Source organism: Mchenga conophoros, linkage group LG9 (assembly GCF_057382185.1).
Source record: "Mchenga conophoros isolate Kocher_MC1m ecotype Shallow Benthic linkage group LG9, M_conophoros_male_GT1.1, whole genome shotgun sequence".
NCBI classification, from domain to species: domain Eukaryota; kingdom Metazoa; phylum Chordata; class Actinopteri; order Cichliformes; family Cichlidae; genus Mchenga; species Mchenga conophoros.
This window is the reverse complement of record NC_140534.1, coordinates 4,089,326-4,112,501: the sequence shown is the minus strand read 5'-3', so window position 1 is coordinate 4,112,501 and position 23,176 is coordinate 4,089,326. Positions and strand designations below refer to the sequence as shown.

General features: G+C 41.2%; 1 protein-coding gene across 1 annotated transcript in view; it reads right to left on the bottom strand.

Annotated features, from left to right (window-relative positions):
- LOC146566635 (uncharacterized) overlaps window positions 1–23,176 on the bottom strand; it is a 75,276-nt gene that overhangs the window by 47,734 nt on the left and 4,366 nt on the right. The window contains exons 5-17 of the mRNA XM_085286187.1: window positions 22,856–23,042; window positions 22,586–22,751; window positions 22,268–22,490; window positions 19,776–19,949; window positions 17,778–17,855; window positions 17,627–17,638; window positions 17,432–17,503; window positions 16,356–16,409; window positions 16,222–16,275; window positions 15,471–15,524; window positions 15,334–15,387; window positions 14,633–14,686; window positions 14,245–14,298 (exon numbers count right to left, since the gene is read on the bottom strand). Coding sequence (XP_085142313.1) covers window positions 14,245–14,298; window positions 14,633–14,686; window positions 15,334–15,387; window positions 15,471–15,524; window positions 16,222–16,275; window positions 16,356–16,409; window positions 17,432–17,503; window positions 17,627–17,638; window positions 17,778–17,855; window positions 19,776–19,949; window positions 22,268–22,490; window positions 22,586–22,751; window positions 22,856–23,042 — 1,236 coding nt within the window. The remainder of the gene's footprint in view (window positions 1–14,244; window positions 14,299–14,632; window positions 14,687–15,333; window positions 15,388–15,470; window positions 15,525–16,221; window positions 16,276–16,355; window positions 16,410–17,431; window positions 17,504–17,626; window positions 17,639–17,777; window positions 17,856–19,775; window positions 19,950–22,267; window positions 22,491–22,585; window positions 22,752–22,855; window positions 23,043–23,176) is intronic.

Sequence of the window (23,176 nt, the reverse complement as noted above, 5' to 3'; positions counted from 1 at the left end):
GAAGGTGATAGCAGCTGTATTGTGTATATATTACTTAAACAAAAATAAGTAAATACATAAATAAGATGGGTAAACAAGCAAGTGAAATTAAAACTCACTCCTGCTGACGAGCAGTGGTGAGAAAAGAAAAGTCCAGACGCCGGACAAAAACAGTGTCTGTAAACTGAGAGATTTAAGAAAACAAAATATAAACAGTCAGAAGAACAGAACTCAACTGCCAGTTTAGTAAAACCAGAAGACGAGACACTGTGCAGTTCCCACAATCCTTTTAGTAAACCATCACTCATTCCTGCAGCCGCATCTGCAGCAACACCCATATCAGGAAGAACATAATAATCCCTTATTAAGTGAAAACTAGAGATCACAGTAGTTTTGTAGTAGTTTAAAAGGGTTGAAAACAGACCCCACTGAGTAGATATAAATATAAGAAGTACGAAATAAAGATGAATAAAGGGAAAGTTACAGTAGAAATTATCTTTAGAGTATTTGAAATTAATAATAGCAAGGATAACAACCTGTAAAGTGATATTAACAATGAAACACAGTTGGCATGATGACCATGCCCAGCATGTATAAAATGAATATAAAGCAAATAATTCACACGAAAATATTTTAATAAAATAAATAAGGTATATTAAGGCTGTGTCATTGTTCAGCCAAGGACAGTGTGTGAAAAGGTAACTGTCTCCACCCTGGGAAAAGGATGATTCTGCAGGTCATCTGAAGCCCTTGATGGATACAAAATAAAATATAAATAATATATTATAATAGAACTGCCTGGTCCGCCATGCAACAGAGAGAACAAATGTGACCGCAGATTGGATGAATTCTAAATTATCTGTTTGCTGAATAAGATGATCCTAACTATCAAATTGGCTCAGGAGTAGTATAGTGGTACACACTGATAAAATATTATAATATGCTATTGCTGTTATATAAGACAAAGGGTATAATATTAACAATGACATAATATTAATATGAAGAGGCACCTTAATCGGTTATGATGTGAGGTGAATAATTGTTAAGCAGTAGTCTGCATCAAGCTTAAGGTTTGCTGAAACTCAGTGTAATGACATGTGAGATGAAGACAATACAGAGAATAACTAAACTAATGAAGTGCATAGAGGCACTTGACCAGCTTCACAGCTATCATTCTAGCATGACACATTGCTGAGATATAGAGCACACCTATAATAACAACCAATAAGCAAAACCCTGTAGACAACAGCTACAACTACAGGATTGAGAAGCTGAATTAAATATGTAGACACTGCTAAGCTGATGAGCATGTTCCACATTTTCTTTTCTTTTTATTTATTTGTTTCTTTTAGAGCAGAAGCTGCTGTAACACACCCAAAGAAAGACTCTAGGTCTGACCAACCGTCTCAGTCGTGGGCAAAAAGATGTCAGTCAATAAAATTCTAAAAGATAATTTATTGACGAAAAATATATCAAGAGATAAAAGATAAAACAGTCCAGTGTCCCACTTATGACTTGTATAAAAACACACAGTCCCAAGGCCAGAGCCAGCTATGCCACACGGCCAAGTTGCACCCCACATGTTGCCTTTAACAGGGTTAGAAGTCGTCCTTGGAGACCCACCACCCTGCAAGCATATAGTCAGTGGTCACTCAAGCCTCTGCAACTCTGCTGCCTTTAGGCTGTGGCATATAATAGGCCCTGGACTGCACAGAGAGACAAAACGACACAGCAGTGTTTGTAGTGTGGGCTATAAGAAGACCAGTGTATCAGTGCAATCAAGTACACCTGCCTCTAATTAGTCCAACCCCATTCCAGCCATTGGCTCACCAAAAATGTGACAACCACAAAACCACTCCCAACCCAGTGCAACTTCACACAATAATATAAAGCTGAATTAACACAGGCACATTAGTCTACCATGTTACAAGCTGCATGCTATTACAAGCCAACATATGCAGACTTCTGCCTTGTTCGGGTGGCAGCATTTTTCTTTTTTTTCTTTTGTGTCCTGACACGTTTATGTTTTTTGTTTTTGTTTGATTATTTTGTTGGTTTTGGAAACGAATTTACACGAACTTGTGACAATACTTGAGAGTCACAGTGACACATAGTGATTAGGCATATGATTGAAAAATGCCTAGGTTTAGAGCTGTGAGCTATGCAAAGTTAAATATATATATACATATATATATATATATATATATGTATATATATATATATATATATATATATATGTATAAATGGGAAACAACCCTAACTTGAAAGTTTGAAATGTGTGAGATCCATGAATTGTTTGAAAAACTAGAAATTATTCAAAACTGCCTTAAGTGAAAATGTAGTGTTGCATCTATTCTCCCAAACCAAGACAAACAAAAAAGAAGAAGCATTCTGTAACTTCGAATTAGGCTGACTGTTGACAATAGACTAAAACACTAATCCACAGGTGGCTATCAGGAACAGAGAGGCGAGCAAAGTCACAAACACTAAGGCTGCAGACAGCCACGCAGATACAGCAGATAACATAGAGACAACGCCTGCTAGAACCATGGAGAGGAAGGTCACTTCCCACGAGATTGTAGGAGTAGAGGACAAATTAGTTGTAAAGTCAGCTTCAGGCCACACAACTGTACAACAATTAACTGCCCTTTTAGAACTAGTACACACAGCAAGTGGCCGCAGGTGCTTTATTAAATGCATATATGACCCGTTGTGTCCAGTAAATTTGCTAGGTAGAGACGCTCTGACAAAACTTAAGATAGCAGTCATGCCATTCTTTTCTGGTATTACACCTGAGTGCCAGAAACCGACCGAGTATCACAACATTCTGAGATTTAAACAAACTCCAGGCCCAGATCCACCTTATGATCAGCAAGTGTGGAAGCTAGGAGAACAGCATTTGACCTTACAGCACAGGCCGAAGTTGTGTAGGTTACGCAGTAACCACAGATAGTAAAATAATAGAAGCAAAACTACTTCCTCCTTCATGTCCTGCACAGAGCGCTGAGCTGATAGCTGTGATACGCGAAAGCTAAATACACAAAGACAAACTAATAAACATACATACAGACAGCCAGTATGTTTTCTCTGCTGTGCATCATTTTGCAAAAAATTTGGCATAACAGAGGAATGATTACACCAACTGGCAAACCAGCATGCCAACCTCTTACAACGCCTACTGACTCTTTCATTACTACAGGCAACAATTTTGCTGACAGAGCAGCAAAATAGGCGGCACAACAGGCAAACATCACATTGATGGCAGTAAACACACTGGATGTGTTGAAAAATGAACAAAAAGCAGCAAGCACAGCAGAGCAGGCAAAATGGCTAAAACACGGTGCAGTTCTGACAAACGACTTAATGATGTGTTATGGCAAGCTAGTGTTGCCAAAATTCCTCCACAAAATGGCGGCATTAGTGACTCATGGCTGTACGCATTTGTCAACGGGGGGACTGACCAGTATTGTCAACTCTCATTTCTACACTGTAAATTCTACACTGTAAATTTTGAAACCTCAGCAAAACAATTTGTCAGAACATGCATGACGTGTCAAAAATATAATGCTCAGGGAAACCTGAGACCACACAATCCATATGGACTTTATTGAGCTAAATGAATGCCAAGGGTAAAAATACACCCTAGTGGTTATAGATGTATTCTCAAAGTGGCCAGAAATCTACCCAGTGAACAAGGCAGATACAATTTCAGTAGCAAAATGTATGTCTAAGTTGTAGGAAAATAAAGAGATGATTGTAAATGACGAAGAATGTAATGATGTCTATCAAGTGTCTTGCAGATCACAGCCCGGTGACTGGGTTCTGATCAAAGTGCTCCAAAGGAAAAACTGGAGCTTGCAAAATAGCGGAACGACCATCAGTGAAGCCATCTAAACACAGCTGACGGCAGGCTTGCCCACTTGTTGTGATCTCGCCCGGTGGAGGGGTCAGCTTTCCTGGCCGGGGGGTCTACTCGCGACAGGAGGGTGTGTTCCGTCGTCATGAGGTGGTGGCTCTTATCAACTGCAGCGGCCCTGACCATGGCCGGGCTCTTCACCTTTGCTTCCATGAGGGACAACAAGTCACGCTATATGGAGAAAAGGCAGACACTGTATGACAAAGGAAAGTACACCAAGTTTCCCCATGGCTACGCCACTAACTTCTGGTGGCAGTTTATGAACACTACAGCTCATTTGAATAACAAAACTGACTGCTATGCATGTACCCATATGCCCCTATCCTCGCAGACGTCTGGCCTGTGGCCGTACAGCATACCTGAAGATCGCAGTTGGTGTCTGTTGGGCCTGGCAACACATCCAGGCTACGGTACTCTTTGGTCCAAAGCCAACTACAGCATCCCAGCAAAAGCAACCTGGAGGTCATCATCACTCACAAATGTGAACTGTTCTGGACAGACCTACCTACTGACCTGGTCCCAAGTCTCAGACCCACTGCCTGATGTAATTCTACTGAACAAACTGAACGCAGCGCAACTGCCAGTATGTGTGATGAACAATGGATCGCGGGCAGTGGGGGAGCTGCCTACTCACCTATCTACTGGATGATACTACAAACAAAGACTCAGTACCAGACAGGATGTGCACGGACGGCACCAAGCAGTAAAGGAACCAGAGTTTCGCATCTGAGGAGGAGTGAAATTCTTACAGAGCTTGATCCCCGGCATTGGAGTTGCCGAGGTGCGGGATCATGTGGAAATCAACCGATATGCTCTGCTACGACACATCAACTTGACTAAGACCCTGGGAACCGCCTTAGCAGGAGAACAGCAGGCCATCAGAACGATGGTGCTGCAGAACAGACTGACACTAGACCTGCTAACAGCATCACAAGGAGGAGTTTGCAAGCTGATCGGGGAAACATGTTGCACTTTTATCCCTGATGGATACGAAACTGGAGGAGACATTTATGAAACTTTGCAGAATTTGACCGCTCTGCAAAAATATGTCACTGAACACACACCTGGAGCAGCTACAGCACAAAGCTGGCTGGACTGGCTGTTCAGCGGTTCATGGCTGGCTGCTGTAGCAAAGCCATTTTTCCTTCTAGGTCTCATCATGATAGCACTGCTCATATTAGTGTTGTGTGTGTTGCCATGCCTAAGAGTAATGATTTCACAGATGATAACAACTACAATGACTGCTTATGTTGCCGTGCCTGAAGAAGAACAACATCCCGTTGCAATTCTGTTAGAGGAGAACTTGTACTAGCTGCTAATAAATGACGTGGTGATTAAAAATGACTTGTCAAGTGATCATGCACTGATTAAAACATTAGTAGGTTATGCAAGTTTTCATGCTTTTATTTTTTTGAAGTCTTCAGTTTTAAACATAAAGTTTTCATTTTAAATATGAAGTTTTCATTATTTTATAAGGTTTTCATCCTTGTATTTTTTGAAGTTTTCATTTTACATATTAGGTTTTCATCATTTTTTAAATACAAAGTTTTCATTTTAGTTTTCATCCTTTTATTTTTTGTAGTTTTAGTTTTATTATTTTTTCTTGTTTATTCCACTTGTTATTTCATTTACTATGACTTTCATTTACTATGATTTTCATTTACTATGTTTTTCTTTTTATTATTTTCTTTTGTTTTATTCTTTAGACCAAATGACTGCCATTTCTGCTATGCTGACATTTTGAAGATTTTTGAAAATTAAAAAATTGCTTAAGATACTTAATAAATAACCTTCACAGACAATTGTTGTATACATTTAAAATAAGTTAAAACAGGAGGGAATGTTACAGGAAAAATGTTTCTATGTTTCTTTACCTTCTTTTAAATGTGCAAGCATGCCCTTTTGTCTATGGTTAGATTAGTTTAGAATTATCTTTTTAGACTTTCTCAGCAAAGACATACTGTTTTGGGACATATTGTTTTAGATTGTTGTATCTCTCACAGCCTTCTCCCAGCTCTCTGCTGACGAGACTAGCGCCACATATGGAGTTGTTTATTTTATTTGTTTTGTATTTTCTTATCCTGTTCTCACTGTCTTTCCTATAAAAATTACCAAGCCACTGTGCATGGGGTGAGTTGTTCTTAGCAGCTCACCCGTGTACACGTTTGATAAAGAAAGTAACTTTGTCTCATTGTGTCTTTATTTCTCCTGGGTCTTTTACAGAGTTTTCCCCCAACAGTCTGTAATACACGAGCATTTCACCATGTTTAACTCCGGACCCAACCTGGCCAAAGGAGATCCTGAGAGAGAACAAAAGACGCGACCCTAAGCGACGGCCTCGAGGTAAAAGAGCCGGCATCAGGAACAGGCTACGGGCTCGCGCACACCGCGCACCCATGCCCAGTATCCTGCTAGCCAATGTTCAATCCATCGAGAACAAGCTTGATGACCTCAGAGCCAGAATCAAGTTCCAGAGAGACATTCGGGACTGCAACCTCCTCTGCTTCACCGAGACTTGGCTGAACCCAGCGATACCAGACCACGCCGTGCAGCCGACGGGGTTCTTTTCGGTTTACCGCATGGACAGGACAATGGAGTCGGGGAAGAAAAGAGGTGATGGAGTGTGTTTGATGGTGAACAACAGATGGTGCGACAGCACAAACATCTCCCCACTCACACGCTCTTGCTCGCCCAATCTGGAGCTTTTGATCGTTAAGTGTCGCCCTTTCTATCTCCCTCGGGAATTCACTGCGGTCATTGCCTGCACTGTTTACATTCCGCCTCACGCGGACTCGAACACTGCCTTATGTGAGCTACATGAGGCTCTCACACATCAACAAACACTTCACCGAGATGCCGCACTCATTGTTGTGGGAGATTTTAACAGAGTGAATCTCAAACGGACATTTCACAACCTTCACCAGCACATCAACTGCGCCACCCGGGGCACGAGGACATTAGACCACTGCTACACCCCGTTCAAGAACTGTTACAAGGCTCAGCCCCTGCCGGCATTTGGAAAATCGGACCATTCCGCCATCTTCCTCATGCCTGCTTACAAACAAAGGCTAAAGCAGCAACCACCAATCAGGAGGGAGGTCGCTCGCTGGACGGACCAATCAGTGGCCGCGCTGCAGGACGCACTGGATGACGCAGACTGGGACATGTTTCGGCGCAGCTCTGATGACATCAACATGTTTACGGAAGCGGTTGTGGGATTTATCGGGAAACTAGCGGACGACACAGCAGAAAGAACTATCATCCGAACGTTTCCCAACCAGAAGCCGTGGGTGGATAAAAACATCCGCGACGCTCTGAGATCACGCACCGCTGCCTACAATGAAGGGCTTGTCTCCGGTAATATGGACCTATACAAGGCTGCGTCCTACAACGTGCGCAGCGCGGTCCGAAAGGCAAAGCGGAGCTACGGGGAAAAACTAGAGTCACAGCTACGACAGTGCGACTCTAGGAGCCTGTGGAAAGGACTGCGGACTATAACGGACTATAAACGACCAGCTTCTTCAATGATGAATGCCGACACTTCACTGGCTGATGAGCTGAACACGTTTTATGCTCGCTTCGACGCCGCAGCAATTAAAACAACAAACGGCTGCGCGCGCTCGGAGTGCACCAGTGAAGAAAATGCATTTGTCATCACAGAGCATGCCGTGAGGAACACCTTCAGGAGGGTGAACACCAGGAAGGCAGCAGGACCAGATGCAATCCCTGGCCGGGTCCTTAGAGCCTGCGCTGATCAACTAGCACCGGTGTTCACGGAGATCTTCAACCTCTCCCTGGCCCAAGCTGTGGTTCCCACGTGCTTCAAACAGTCCATTATTGTCCCTGTTCCAAAGAAACAACAGCCCGCTTGCCACAATGACTACCGTCCAGTAGCACTGACTTCAATTGTGATGAAGTGTTTTGAAAGACTGATGAGAGATCACATCACTTCTTCACTTCCTGCTACCATCGACTCACTTCAGTTTGCTTACCGGACTAATCGTTCCACAGACGATGCCATATCTCACCTGCTCCACACATCCCTGAGTCACCTGGACACTGGCAGAGGGAATTATGTTAGGATGCTGTTCGTGGACTACAGTTCAGCATTCAACACAATAATTCCCTCTAAGTTGACGGATCTAGGACTCAGCTCATCACTGTGTCAGTGGATCCTCAACTTCCTCACAGACAGACCCCAATCAGTGAGGGTGGGAAAACAAGTCTCCCCCTCCATCTCACTCAGCACTGGAGTGCCTCAGGGCTGTGTTTTAAGCCCCCTGCTGTACTCACTGTCAGAGATGGGCAGTAACGTTACTGTAATCTGATTACTTTTTTCAGGTAACGAATAAAGTAAGGGATTACTATTGCAAAAATGGTAATTAGATTACCGTTACTTTCCTGTAGGAACGCTGCGTTACTGCGTTACTAAAACCGTGATTTTTTGCGAGAATGTCTCACGACAGTGACGTAAGCGAGTGCGACGTTCGTGACAACAGCTGTGTGCAGATCAACAATGGATCATATATCGAGTGCGGGAGAGAGTATGAGCGTGCAGTGTTTAAAGCGTGGAAATACTGACCTTACACCGAAAAAAACCCCTAAACTTCTGAGCAAGCACCGAGTAGCTACGACGTAATGGGAAACTCACAGAGAAACTCGCGGATTCTTCAACTGACCGCGGCACACCTGCACCAGGGTAAACCTCCGCCTACCCAACTCCTGCTTTACAGGTGAAAATAGAGCAACAGGACCGCTGAGTCTTTGACTTTATTTATTTTCTGCTGTGTTTTACTTGCATCTATTTGAAAGACTGAGTGTAAACACAAAAAATATTTTATTTTATGAGCTGGAATGTGCAGAAAATAGGTTTAAATGTTAAACTAATTTCTTCCAGTCAGAGAATGTTGCATATAATTAAATTTTTGCTTGATGCTTAAAGTTAAAAGATTAAAACTAACAAAACAAGTTTAAAAAAGAGACTTTTCCATTTGATTACATTTTGTATGATGGATTATGTAGAAAAAGTAGAATTGGGCTGAAAGATCTATCGCTTTATCACCTCTTCAGGTTGTAAATCATGTTTTTAAAAAGTAACTAAGTAACTAAGTAATTAATTAATTTTGAAAATAAGTAATCAGTAAAGTAACGGATTACTTTTTGGGGGTAGTAATCGGTAATTAGTTACTGATTACTTTTTTCAAGTAACTTGACCAACACTGCTCACTGTACACTTATGACTGTGTAGCCACATCAGACACCACCTCCATTGTCAAGTTTGCTGACGACACTGCTGTTGTGGGCCTGATCTCCGACAACATCGAGACGGCCTACCTGGAGGAGATTAGGAACCTGGAGACCTGGTGCCAGGAGAATAACCTCCTCCTAAACATCAGCAAGACTAAGGAGCTGATCGTGGACTTCACTACAAAGCAGGCGAGGAATTACAAACCCCTCATCATCAGTGGCACGCCAGTGGAGAGAGTGGACAGTTTCCGATACCTGGGTGTCCACATCGCTCAGGACCTGTTATGGTCCTGACACATCAACACCCTGGTTAAGAAAGCCCGTCAGCGTCTCTTCTTCCTCAGAAGACTTAGAGACTTCCATCTGCCACTGAAGGTGCTCAAGAACTTCTACTCCTGCACTATCGAGAGCGTCCTGACGGCAAACATCTGCACCTGGTTTGGGAACAGCACCAAGCAGGACAGACGAGATCTGCAAAGGGTGGTGCGCTCGGCAGAACGCATCATTCAATCAGAGCTCCCTGACCTGCTGTCCATCTACACCAAGCGGTGCAAGTCCAAAGCTAGGAAGATTATGATGGACCTCTCCCATCCCAACAATGGACTCTTCTCACTGTTGAGGTCTGGGAAGCGCCTCCGCTCCCTTAAGGCCAAAACAGAGAGAATGAGGAGGAGCTTCTTCCCCCAGGCTATTCGGGGCCTGAACCAGGTGTAGGACTGGACTCTCACACACGTCACTATAAGACTGGACTCTCACACACGTCACTATAAGACTGGACTCTCACACACGTCACTATAAGACTGGACTCTCACACACGTCACCACACGCACCACCACACAATCCTTTAATTCCTATAATTTATAATCCTTATCTTTATAATCTCTTCTGCTATTTGCACGTTCTTTACTGTAAATTCCTAAGTTAATTTGTAAATTTTGTAGTAAACTGTAAATTGTAAATATTGTAAAACTTTTCTTCTGTCATTTAATGGTCGGGCATTGTACAGCTACAAGCATTTCACCCCCATGTCATACTGTGTATGGTTGTGTGTGTGTGACAAATAAAATTTGAATTTGAATTTGATACTTAATCTCTTTAGGGTCGGGTAATGTTCCCATCTGTCCTTCATATGGAATGTAAACATGTTTGTCAGACACAAATGGAAATCTTAATAGAAGAGCTCTAAGATCAAAGTGCATGCAGTAAACTCTGTTTGAAAGGGAAGACGTTATCATTCCTGAAACGCTGCTCGTTTAGCACAAGACTACTACCACCATAATCCTTCTCCTAATGGTCCTAATGTCACCTAGTAGATGTTATGAGAAAATAGCATATGGATTTAAAGGGCCATTACTATCTATTAGAGATGGACCGATCAGATATTACGTATCGGTATCGGTCCGATACTGACCTAAATTACTGGATCGGATATCGGAGAGAAATAAAAAATGTAATCCGATCCATTAAATATCAAAAAAGCACCTCACAAAACTTGCGACATGGCGTAACTCGTCTCATAACCGTAGCACGTCGGAGCAGTGTGGTCACGTGATACAGCGGCTGTGTGTATTTGTAGTCTCGCTACCAAACCAGCATTTCATCTCCGAGGAAGTTATCCCAGAGAGAAGTAAAGCAAGTGTGTAAGTTCCTCTCTGAATGTTTGTAAAAGCATTCCCACGTTAAGCTTAACAACTGATATATGGAGCAAGTGCCTCTCTCTCTCTCTCTCTCTCTCTCTCTCTCTCTCTCTCCTGCCGCTTCAATCATGAAACTGCTTAACGATCAGCTGATCGGCTTTTCTATCGCGACTCCGTGTCTCTTGTTTGTTTTTGGCCCACTTTGCACCAGAAAGAGGAAACCAGCGGCTGAACAACAGCAGCACGTTTAAGCTTGATCAGCTGTAGTTAGAATTTATTTATTATTACTTTCTACTCCAGGATCTTTTTCTACGTAGCTGACGGCTGTAACTGTGCAGGGGCGGATCTAGCAAAGTTTAGCCAGGGGGGCCGATAGGGCATTAACAGGGAAAAGGGGGCACAAAGACATACTTTTCTTTCTTATTCTCATTTAAAATGTCTAGCTTTTAATAAATAATTATCTGAATCTTACACCCAAAGTTTTAATCTGATGTTAAATATATAGAAGTCCATTACTGTATATAGTAACTGTTAAGTCTAATATACTAGTAAGCTATGTACTTTTTCCTTTGGGAAGATACCATCTGTGCAGTCTGCAATTCTGTTGAAGAAAGATGTTGAATCTATTTAATTATTCTTGAAAAATAATTTATTTCTGTGCATTTTTTTTTCACACTGCATCAAATTAAAGTTGATTACATCGATTAAGCATCACAAAGTGGAGGGTGGAGGGTGGTTCCCTATTTTTTATTTTTTTTTGCTGGTAGTTTGCAACCCTATTAGTTAGGTTGCTTAATATTTCTGCTAAGTACTCTTTAAAATACCAGAATAGGAAGGATGGAGCAGGTTTAAGTTTATTAGATTGATCAGTGTTGCTGAACTATGAAATATTTTGGGCGCAGTGTACTTTTTACACACAGGTATAACAGAATAGCTTTAGTGCTGTTGTTTATTTAAACTTGACTATGAACTTGTACAAAATGCAGCAAGATATTAAAAAACAGTTTTATTGATTAAAAAACACTATATCGGATTCATATCGGTATCGGCAGATATCCAAATTCATGATATCGGTATCGGACATAAAAAAGTGGTATCGTGCCATCTCTACTATCTATTCATATTTACATCCTGTTTTCCTTTATTTAATTCCTATCTAACAGCCTGGTCTCTGGTAATGATGCACAGCTGGAAATGTGTGCACTTACAAAGTAATTGTTTATTGTTTATTAAGTAATTGTTCAACAATCACCTTGATGCTGGACAGATTGCAGAGACTGCTTCTAGTCTGATGCTAAATTAAGCTAGTTAACGTGTGCCTTCATGACCAGATGACCAAAAATGCAGATACGTTCCACAGGGAGTGCTCTGGAGACAGTAGCAGCCACATGTTCCCACACATGGACACCAAATGTGTACCAGCATCCTCCACTTGGTAGAGAACACTTCCAGATCCTTGGAGAAAGTAGTTTGTTGTGATAGCAGGAACAGGCCCAAATTACTGAGCAGAGTGGCCGAGAGTCAGCGTGGAGTTCAGAGAAAACTCAAAATAGCAGTGTGCACACTTGTAGCTGGTGGGTGTGGACACACGCTTGCAGATGTGTGCATTTGCTCTTTCATTTAGCCACAGCCAGCTTGCCACAGGAGAACATCCCATGTAGTGTGTGGCTGTAGCCCACTACTAGTGTTAATTAACTGACAGAAATGGTGGTGGATAAGATTATAACAACATGCAGCCCGACTCTATGACTCATATCAGAGCAGCGAGAAATAAAATCTGTCAAAGAGATTTGTTTACAAAATTAATTCATGGACTTTTTAAGTTACAGGTATTTCTTTCTTTATGGCCCTTTATTTTTACCCTGCATGAGCTTCCATTTGGTCAAATTACTCCCATTAGGAGCATGCTGAAATAGCTATTAGCAGATCCTCTCTAATGCAGCCCATGGATTTATGGACGACTGTCGCTGGATTACTTTTCTAGGCCGCTAAAGAAAACTTGTAAATGTGCTGAGTCTTAGGTGGGGCCTAATGTCCTTTTTTAGTTTTTTTATATAAGAGTTTACCTTTATTTGTTTGTCCTGTCAAATGTACATATCTATCAGTAAAGTTTAAAATTACCAGGGAGCACAGGGAGTATCTTATTCCCTGCCTCCCATATAAAATATTTATCCCACCCAGATGGATCTTTATAAACTATTTCGCTTTCCAGAAGACAAAAAAGTAAGTAGGAAGTTGAATATCTTTATGTCTTTCTGCCAACTTTGCAGTTTTAAAACCTTTTAGGTTTTTTCAAGTCTGAGACCACAGCATGCTTTGCATTAACTTACACTAAGACAATAAAGCTGCTTTAAAGTCTTCTTTTGTTTAATATGTTTGCGCTTCTCAGTTGTTTTATGATCTCGTCTCTACAAGCTTAAATTCTAATTCAAATTTAGCTGTGGTACATTATCCACATTCAACTCTTAAATCTAATTCCTTGACAGAACAGGATCATTCATGAAATGAAAAGGCTAGCCCACCGTCTGCTACTACTGTAGTAATGCTGTCACCTAATCTTACAATCACTTATGCTACATAGCCAAGTTACAGCTAGCTAGCTAAACTCCACACTAACATTAGTTTTATCAATGTGCAATTAATGACATCATAAATGTTATTACACATATAGCAAATAAACATGTTTACATTTAAATTTCTGATTTCTGTTAAAATGTGTCAAGAGGAAGATGAGAAAGACCTGGGCTACAAATACAGCAAAGCTCAGTGAGGCTATAAAGTAACCGCTCAGCAGCGACACAGGCTGACTGTCTCCAGGCCACGGCACACTGAAAGAGTCATTTGTGATAAAGGAGTCCCAAAAAAGTACTCAGAGTGTAATTGTCATCGTTACCTTTGTTAAATGAATTATGAAAAAACATTTCACAATATTTAAATGTCTTTGAGATGCACTGGTACTATTGCAAAGTTTAAACGAGGGCAGCTTACACAGAGGTCGGAAATGTTTTTAACATTTAATGTCCTGCTCAGTTCTGCTATCAGTCAGCGTCTGAACTGTCACATAAAGTAAATGGCAGCCACTTGCTGGCATTCATTGCCTTCAGTTTCAGTATGAATATCCATAAAGACAAACGTGCAGCTTTGTAAGATCAGCTTAAAGGAGGTTCGTTCTACAAAACCACTGCTTTGCCAAACAAACTGTCCTGTATGCAGAGTGTGGTGCTTCCCAACACTTTTGTGATGAAGCTGCAGACAGATGCTGGACCACAAATGCCACTGTGGTCAAATCAAATCGAGCTGTTCAGACAGCTTACAGAAACACTGGCAGCTGTTAACAGCAGCACACATGTTAATTGTAACAGAAATATTCTCTATAGTGTTGGCACGAGATGTTGACAATCACAGAGTGCAATGTTTGCAACGTGAAGCGGACTTGATGTCTCAGAAACTACAGTCTGCACTGACCTTTGGTCCCAGCGCGCCAACCAGTCCGACACGGCCTGGAGCTCCAGGCTCCCCCTAGGAGGATGAAAAATTCTGTGAGGCAATATGAAACAACAGGGTCCTGGAAATGGTACAGAAGGTGGAAGAAATCCCATCCACAAGCAAACTCGTCTCTTCACTACTGTTCAATTAGGAGAAGAAATAATATCATATAAACACATTCAAGATATTTTTGATTTGTTACATTTTGAAATACTTTTGCTTGCCGTGTTTAAACTGCTTTTAACTTATCATAGCTTTCTTATCGAGTGTTTTGGAATAATCTGATGATCTCGTGACCTCAGACAGAGCCCTACATTTGAAAGGTTTAGCATCCTATGAGCATCAGCTAACTCCCTCTAGAGCTTACCATCGGCCCAGCTTCTCCTGGAGGTCCTGGCTCTCCTCTCTCACCAGGGAGACCCTGCACATGAAGAATGTTGCTAACATTCAAATGTGATCACTTTTAAATAATAACTTCACCATCTTTTAATTTTAATTCTGTTGGTTGACATAGAAAATGTTTCTCTAGAGTTTCAAACTCACATTAACAGCAAAGTTTTGTTATTGTGCAGGAAAATTTGTTAGAAACAAATTAAATTCAACAGGATGATCATGGTGAATGTTTTAAATGTCCGTGCTAAATGTGGCAGCATTTAAAGACTCGTGTCTTGAACCTGAACTTTTTCGAACATTTATTTCTTACAATTTAGGAGATTTAAGAGTGAATTTAAGAATCATGCAGAAAGATTTTGTTTTTATTTGCTACAGCAGCATGTACAATGTTATAAGATTAGCTGTGGGGAAAAAAAGGAAAACAAATGCTTCTAATTTCAAACGTTATTTTTTAACAATTCATTTTGTTTTTAACAATTTGTTATACAAATCATTAAGTTGTCTAAAATATTGTAAAGCATCAGTGGCTTCTTGTGCCTTGCAGTACAGCGACACAAAGCAGCACTAAAACAGAAAAAGTGGCCAAGACACAATGAACGAGAGAGAGCTGCAGAAATATATCTATAATATATATCATTCAAAACGTCCGTGGGACTGTTGCTCTCCCAGTCTTACCTTAGGTCCTGGGAGACCTGGTTCTCCTGTTAAGCCTGGCTCGCCTCTGTCTCCCTGCAACACATTGAAGAACTGTCTATAAAACAACCAGTGTGAATAAGAACACACACGAATGCTCCTGGTTTTCTAACACTTACCTTTGCACCTTTAGGACCAGGTGCTCCCCTTGCTCCTGTCGGACCTGCTTCACCCTGCAGAGGGAAGACAGGTCAGAAAAGTGTTCACCGAAATAAACAGCATAAAGTATTTTGATCTGCCTGTTTTCTATAATACATTTAAAACTTAATACATTTACAGGATATTCAAAGACATAACTTGTTAGGCTTATAGTTTGATCACATCTGAACAAACATGTGTGATGTCACTATTTCAGACGTCCTTTATGAACAAAGGCATGCAGAAAGACTTTCCTCCAGATCATCCATGACAGTCACCACATGTTAATTTTTGAAATTGTGGCTGTTGTGTGTACATTCTTGGGTACACAATAATTATCGCTCTGCATTGAACTCCTCATCACGCAAATATTAATTTGCTGGTGAAACACAGACTTAAAAAGCGAGTTAAAGCCAACAGCGAATCGATGAGTCTCCAGAAACGTTTCTGTCTTATAGCCACCAATGCTTTATGTAAAGTGCAGTTTTCTTCCTTGTGTCAGACATAATAATAATAATAATAATAATAATGTTGTATTATTATTATTGTTATTATTATTAATCAAAGGGAAAGACAACCAAATTGATATATAATGTGCTATAAAGGATGCGGGTGGGTGAATAATACAGGGAGGAGTAACTCTTTGAGGACATGCAGCTCTGTACAACTCACACAGAAACAGAGAAGTGAAATGCGTCTATTCAAAGGTATTATCGTGGTGTTTCCTTATACCTTCATCCCTGGAAACCCCTGGGGGCCAGGATCACCAGGTTTTCCTTCTTTACCCTGAGAACAATTGCATCATGTTCAAACATGCATCCAAAGATAAAACAGAATGAAAAACGTCCAAAGATATCCGTACTTACAGGCTTGCCTTCAGGCCCTCGTGGCCCATGTGTCCCTTTCTCACCTGGTGAACCCTGTAATATAAAAATATTCTAATCAGAAACTTTCTTCTTACATTAAGACACAACAGCAGCTATGCCATTGGCTCTATGAATACCAAGGCTGTGGCTGCCCATCGCTTCAACCGTCCCAGAATATGACAATGAACTGCCTTCAAATTTGGAACAACTGATCCCATTACATTTAATGGAAAGTACTTTCAGACGCTCCACCACAGTGATGGAATCACAGGTATGATTTTACACCGAGTGGTTTCCTGATGCGAGCGTCCCATCTGGGTTTTGGACTGGCACTGGGAGTTCACCGGCTCATGACCCCCTGAAACGGTGCGACTTGAACCAGGGATCTTTTGGCTGCAAATATCTTTCATGAATTCTAGGAAGAATTCATTTTTCAAATCCTTGTAAATCAGAAACCTTAATGTTCCTAACGTGACTGTACATGGCTTTGGCTGCAGACACGATGGAGACTTTTCAGGAAACATAACAAGTTTGCAAGAGATGCGATTTAGGCGTGCACTGCTGTCTACATCGTGGACACTTTCCAGCACTTTCCTTACCAAACAAATACTATTGTGACTCATTAACTGGGCTTCATCACAACCACACATCATTAGAGGTAATTAGTAGAGGAGTCAAGTCTTGATATGTATGTTTTTTGAATGAGGCTCCAAATCCACATCAAATAAACTAGCAGTTTCCTAGTTTCCAATTGCCCTGTTGTGGTCTCTATGTAGCATATACCATTTTAGATGGGTGTGTAATGACCTCCAATATAATGATACAGTAAAGAACTGATTATTATTGCATCCAAAAAAGCAACAAAGAATGTTGTGTAAACTAGCAGCACATTCTATATGTGAACATCAAAATCAAAGAATAACCAAGCTGTTAAATGAGAATGATGATGGATCACACTCATCAGCACACTCTTTGTTGAGCAGCAGGGATCTTGCAGACATCAGAGCCTGGTGTTAAAACCATAGGAAAGGAAACAGACATGTAATCTATCAAATGTAGGTCTTTATGTGTGTTACCGTGGGTCCTGGTGGGCCGACTACACAATCGCAGTCTTCTTCTTCCACTGTGGCACTTCTATTCAGAGGGCACTGAAGATACACATACACAATTAAATTAACAGAGTGGGTCACAAACGGATTACCCTGACAACACCTCAGTGGTGAAACTTTTATTAGCGACCTCAGATTAAATATGTGTGAATTCACCCTTACCCTTTCATCATCCTGCGTATCAGGAGAGACAAGACAAGAGAAAACATAATGGTTATCGTCATCGCAGGCTCATACACGCAGCCATACACAGCCTTTCAAGTACAAAGCCTTTGAAGTGGAAACGAAGAGAGAGCGAGAGCAGAGATCTTACGACGGAGTAGATTTCACAAGCTGTTTCCCTCTCGCTCTGATGGGGATCACAGTAGAGACGCAGCTTCTGAATCTCCACCTGAATCGAAACAACATGGACGATCTGATTATTTCAAACATGCTTTTTGTAAAAACAGAAACTAGTGTCATCTTTGATGCGTGACACGATGCTTTGAAGGCTGAACGGTGATGATTTTGCAACATGTAAATGTTACAAATGTTGCAAACTGCGCTTCATATGATAATAGTAATGATATCTACATCCATACATGCAATAGCCGTGTGTTAAAAACAAAACAAATGTTGCATGGTATCCTAATGATTGTAACACCTTGCAAACTATAATAATAATTGTAGGATCATTTATGCAGAATATCATTCTCTGGACAGTCAAGCATATTAAACAAAATATATCCAACCTACTGGCAACATTTTAAAGGGGTCCAATTATGCTTTCCATATTTCTTTTTGTATATAAAGCGTTGAAGCAGTGAATGCTCATATCAGTCATGGCAAAATGAGTGAAAGCGTGGATTGTCTTCCGCAGGTTGGGGATGTGTTGCTGCTCTGATTGGATGAGCACCAGTATTTTGGGCTCTTGCTCAGGTAAAATAGTGCTCTGCCAGCTAACAGTCCTCCCCTCATGTAGACTCAAAGGTCTGGTTGTCATATACAGTTGTGGTCAGAGGTTTACATACACTCATCATGGGCATGGCTGTCCTGTTTTGGGCTTTCTTTGAAGTGTTCTTTTTCCAGGGTGGAATGATTATACAGCATACATCCTAAGTTACTTAAATAAAAAGCATTGGTTGTGCAATTTTAATTTATTTACATACAGGCTTAAATATATACATACATCTCCTTGAAAATATTTTAGGAAGTGGTTTTGAAGGTTCTGCAATACATTTTAACTTGACAAGGCCTATTAACTTCCCACTGATGATCATGATTAACTATGACTGGTAGTTTGTCTGTGCCAGCATAAAACAGAATTCGTTTGGCTCGTTTGAATGACCAATGCTTAAAAATTGATCATGTGCAAGAAGTCACAGAAAGTCTGAAAAGGAAATCTGTAGCTTTATACACTATAGACTGGGAGGGACTCTTGGAGCCATTTCTACGGCAGATTTCCTTTTTTTGGAAGGATACCCAGATGTCACCCTAAAATAATAGGAAATTGCTTAGAAAATCCAGGAACCACCCAGGCTTAGGGTTGCCATGAACTGGAAACTGCTGCAGCATCAGTGTCACTGTTCACAGTGGGCGTCCACATGGACAAGCCAAATGATTTCTGGGAAAGTTTTATGGTCAGACAAGACAAAGATTGAGCTATTTGACAAGAGATATGTCTGGAGAAATAAAGGGGAGCCTTCCCAAGAACATTGCACCAGCTATGATGCTCTGGAGCTGTTTAGCTCCCAGTGCTACAGTACACTGCACAAAGTGGACAGAACAATGAAAACAAGAAGCTACCTCAAAATTCACCAAATTCACCACAGATGGTTAAACCCAGGACACGAGTGGATGTTCCACCAGGACAGTGATCCCAGAAACACATCAGAACTGGTTTGGGAATGTAAACCATTAAGCTTCTGGAATAGCTTTTCCAAAGCATGGTTGCTCAGGAACATCTCACTATCCTTCTAAAAGAGCTGGAGGAAGTAGCCTGGGATGGGGACATCTAAATATTCTGCTTAGGCTCCTGCCTCTGCAACTCAGGTAAGTGACAGGAAGTTGATGGATGATTATCATGGCTAATTTCTTACCAGAAGCATTTCCTATACTATATTTGGTCAGGTGTGGTGTAGCTCCCAGAATGAATGTACTGGACTGAAATAACGTATTGCTTTAACAAAAAGGATCATCAGAAAGTAAGCTAAACATGCCAATGATCTAAACTCTTTCTGCATATAAAAACACTCCAGTCTCCTCAAATCAAATCAAGTAAAAGATCAGCGTCAGGGCTCAAAGCTCCAGTGTAATTACATGTGTTACTCACAGGTACAGTGATGTCTGTTCCTCGCCTCTTAGACACCTGCGTTTCCCCATTGATGTAAATTGGCTCCACCGGTTTCAGCATTAGTTCCTGGATGCGCTGGTCGTCAAGGAAACCGGTGACCTGGCGATGCCTCACTAGTACTTTAATCTGATGCCATTTTCCATCATAAAGAGTCTGAGAGAGATGATATAAATTTCATGAAAAAATGCCTTTTGTCAGAACAAAAAGATGCTTTAATTAAGAGTTTAAAGCACGTTTTTGGTCAAGCTTTCATTCATGAGTAAAACTGGATGTGAAAACAATTATTAACCTTACAGTTCTTCTTTCAGTCAGTCTTCTGTTTCTGTTGCCAGCCTTAACTGTGTTCATGCATTTCATTAAATATAATTTTGTGGGCAAGACCAAAAACGTGTGTTCCCTAAATGCTCTGCAAATAGTTCTGACACACCAGGTACTAAGACCGAGGACTTTTCAGGCCATAGGCAGAGAGAGAGACAGAGCAGCGATTGTTCCATTGGGGCTGAGAGTCACTTTTGAAAGGACAAATCACAAGCTCCTAGCTCGTGCCACATCAAACCAAATCAAACATATGCAAACACAAATTCAATATAATTACAACCCTGTTCAGGCCTACACATTGAACATTGCGTCTAAGGACGGAGGGTGGTGGGTGCTTCTTAGACTGAACCTGGCGATTATTACCCAGAACTGCCTCGGAAATAGAGACATGCGCTCCAAGTTCTACACATCCAATAAATGGTTTCCACCAGGAAAATACAGTGGTTTAGAGTAGGAAACAATTTCTTTGGGCTTCTCCTGGCATCACATTGCATCTTCTCTGGTTCCACTGAAGTAAATGTGGAGTGATGTTTAAATAGCTGCCAAGACTCATTCACTAATATGAAGAGAAAGCTGAGGTAGGTGGAGATGCTCTAATAGCACAATGAGTCCTTTCAAGGCAGTACAGCAAACTACACTTCTTACATCCTGCTTAGATGTTTATGTTTCTCACATTCAGATTAATCATTTTATGACACTTACTCATATATATATATATATATATATATATATACAGTGGGGCAAAAAAGTATTTAGTCAGCCACCGATTGTGCAAGTTCCCCCACCTAAAATGATGACAGAGGTCAGTAATTTGCACCAGAGGTACACTTCAACTGTGAGAGACAGAATGTGAAAAAAAAATCCATGAATCCACATGGTAGGATTTGTAAAGAATTTATTCGTAAATTAGGGTGGAAAATAAGTATTTGGTCACCTCAAACAAGGAAAATCTCTGGCTCTCACAGACCTGTAACGTCTTCTGTAAGAAGCTTTTCTGTCCCCCACTCGTTACCTGTATGAATGGCACCTGTTTGAACTCATCATCTGTATAAAAGACACCTGTCCACAGCCTCAAACAGTCAGACTCCAAACTCCGCCATGGCCAAGACCAAAGAGCTCATTCACTGCCAATGGCTGGCAGTGAATGAGTTAAAATCCTTTAATTTTCTCAAAAATCGACAGTGCGCCTTATGTATGAATTCTGGTTGTGCTTACCAACAAACCGATTTTATGTGGTACACAGCGCTCAAAAATTTGACAAATGTTTTAGTAGGAGTTTGGTAAACTAGCCTCACCGCTTGATGGATTGTTGGAGCATTACGGCTACCGCGGAGAAATCTAGGTCCTAAACTGTTAACTTCAGGTCCCAAAGTCAAATGATCACTGCGGCATCACTGGCTGTTAAAAACTGTCTAAATTCTTTTTGCTGCTGCTGCTTTACCAGGTGTAACAATTAAGTTTAACATCCAGACATCCATGAAAACAGAATTTATTAAATTTAACAGAATTAGAAGTTAGCAGGAGGCTAGCTCGCTAGTTTCCACTTAAGCATGATATAGCATGTTCTGACTGAGAGATTTCTGCAAAAATTCAAACGTACAGCTCTGCTACCACTTCCAACATAAATGAAGACAGAAAACTAAACAGCAGTGACGTTTGTAGGGTTACTGAAGTTTGGCTAGCTGGTATATAATGATGTGCAATATGATCGCTAGCGACACAGCTATGTTAGCATAACATTAGCACAGTGAAGCTGGAGGATGAATGCTAATACTTTTCCCCTCGATAAAAGTTAACGTGAGGGTTCCTGATGGTTAGGGACAAATGCAATCGCAGGATGCTATAAACGGACCAAACTTCAGTCAGGAGAACAACTGAGATAATCCATCCACAATACGAGGTTAGTCATTAATGTACTGCAACAACATTGGAATAGAGCAGCTGCAGAGGATTCAACATTAATGAATCAATGGTACGTAAGTGGAGGAAGCAAGAAGAATGAGTTGAGTAAAGTTTGACTTATCTGACTGTTTTGTTTCGCTTAATGCGCCTTATGGTCTGAAAAATACGGTACTTGTTTTTGTTGTTGTAGCTTTATCCTGAAGCCAAGGGGGTATCATTGGTCTCTATGGACACTCAATCCTAACACCAACCTGAAAGCCTGTTTTAAAGACAGCTTTCTGCTCTTTCTCTGTCGTACTGGTGGTGGTGAAGGTAACAGTTTTGTCTTTTCCGCTCAGTGTTACTGCAGCTTGAATTGCCTTATCCTTTGACAGCACCCTCCAAAGGTCAAAGGACAGCTTGCTAGAGATCCCTTTCAGACGTAGAGTGGACACAAACACGTACGATGGAGGAAGGCCTTCTGGGAAAATCTCCCTAGTTTAAAGATTAAGAATGAAAAATGTAAATAGCTGTCGACCAAAGCCCAAAAGCTGTTTAGAATGAATGTAATGATAGCGATAGCATGTTACCTGGTGTTCTCAGTAATGTCTGTGGAGGCAGCAAGGGCATAGGCAGTCTCAGAAACTAAAGAGCCAGGGATCTTCTTTGCCTTGGTCTGAATGTTCATGCCCACCATCAGCTCGAAGCCTTTCTCATCACGGGATGCCACTGGGATTCGTGTGGGACAAACAGACTCTGGAAGCACCAGGGTGATTCATTCAGTCAAGTGGTCATTCAGCTATATGATATTTGGCAACACTCTAATTTGTGCTTTTGTAGATACACTTGAGTTTTCTGACCTTCACAAAGCTTCTGCTCCATGGAGTCTCGAATACGATCGATGGTGGTGTAATCTTCAGCATACAGGACATAGGTAGATGAAGGTTTATTGGCAATGGAGATCAGCTCTGAAGTGGTGATCTCAGTGCCAACTCCCACAGCAAATACAGTAATACTCTGTGCTCGAGCCTCCATGCTGGCGTCAACCTACAGATATAAAAGGTTATCTTTTGGTTTAAATTGTTTTCCCAGGTCTGGGGAAGAAGTGCTAGGGTCTCGGTTACAGTTAGGGTTAGGGGGTCAGTACTGGTTAGCTAGAGTATTAAAACCTCACAGTGTGG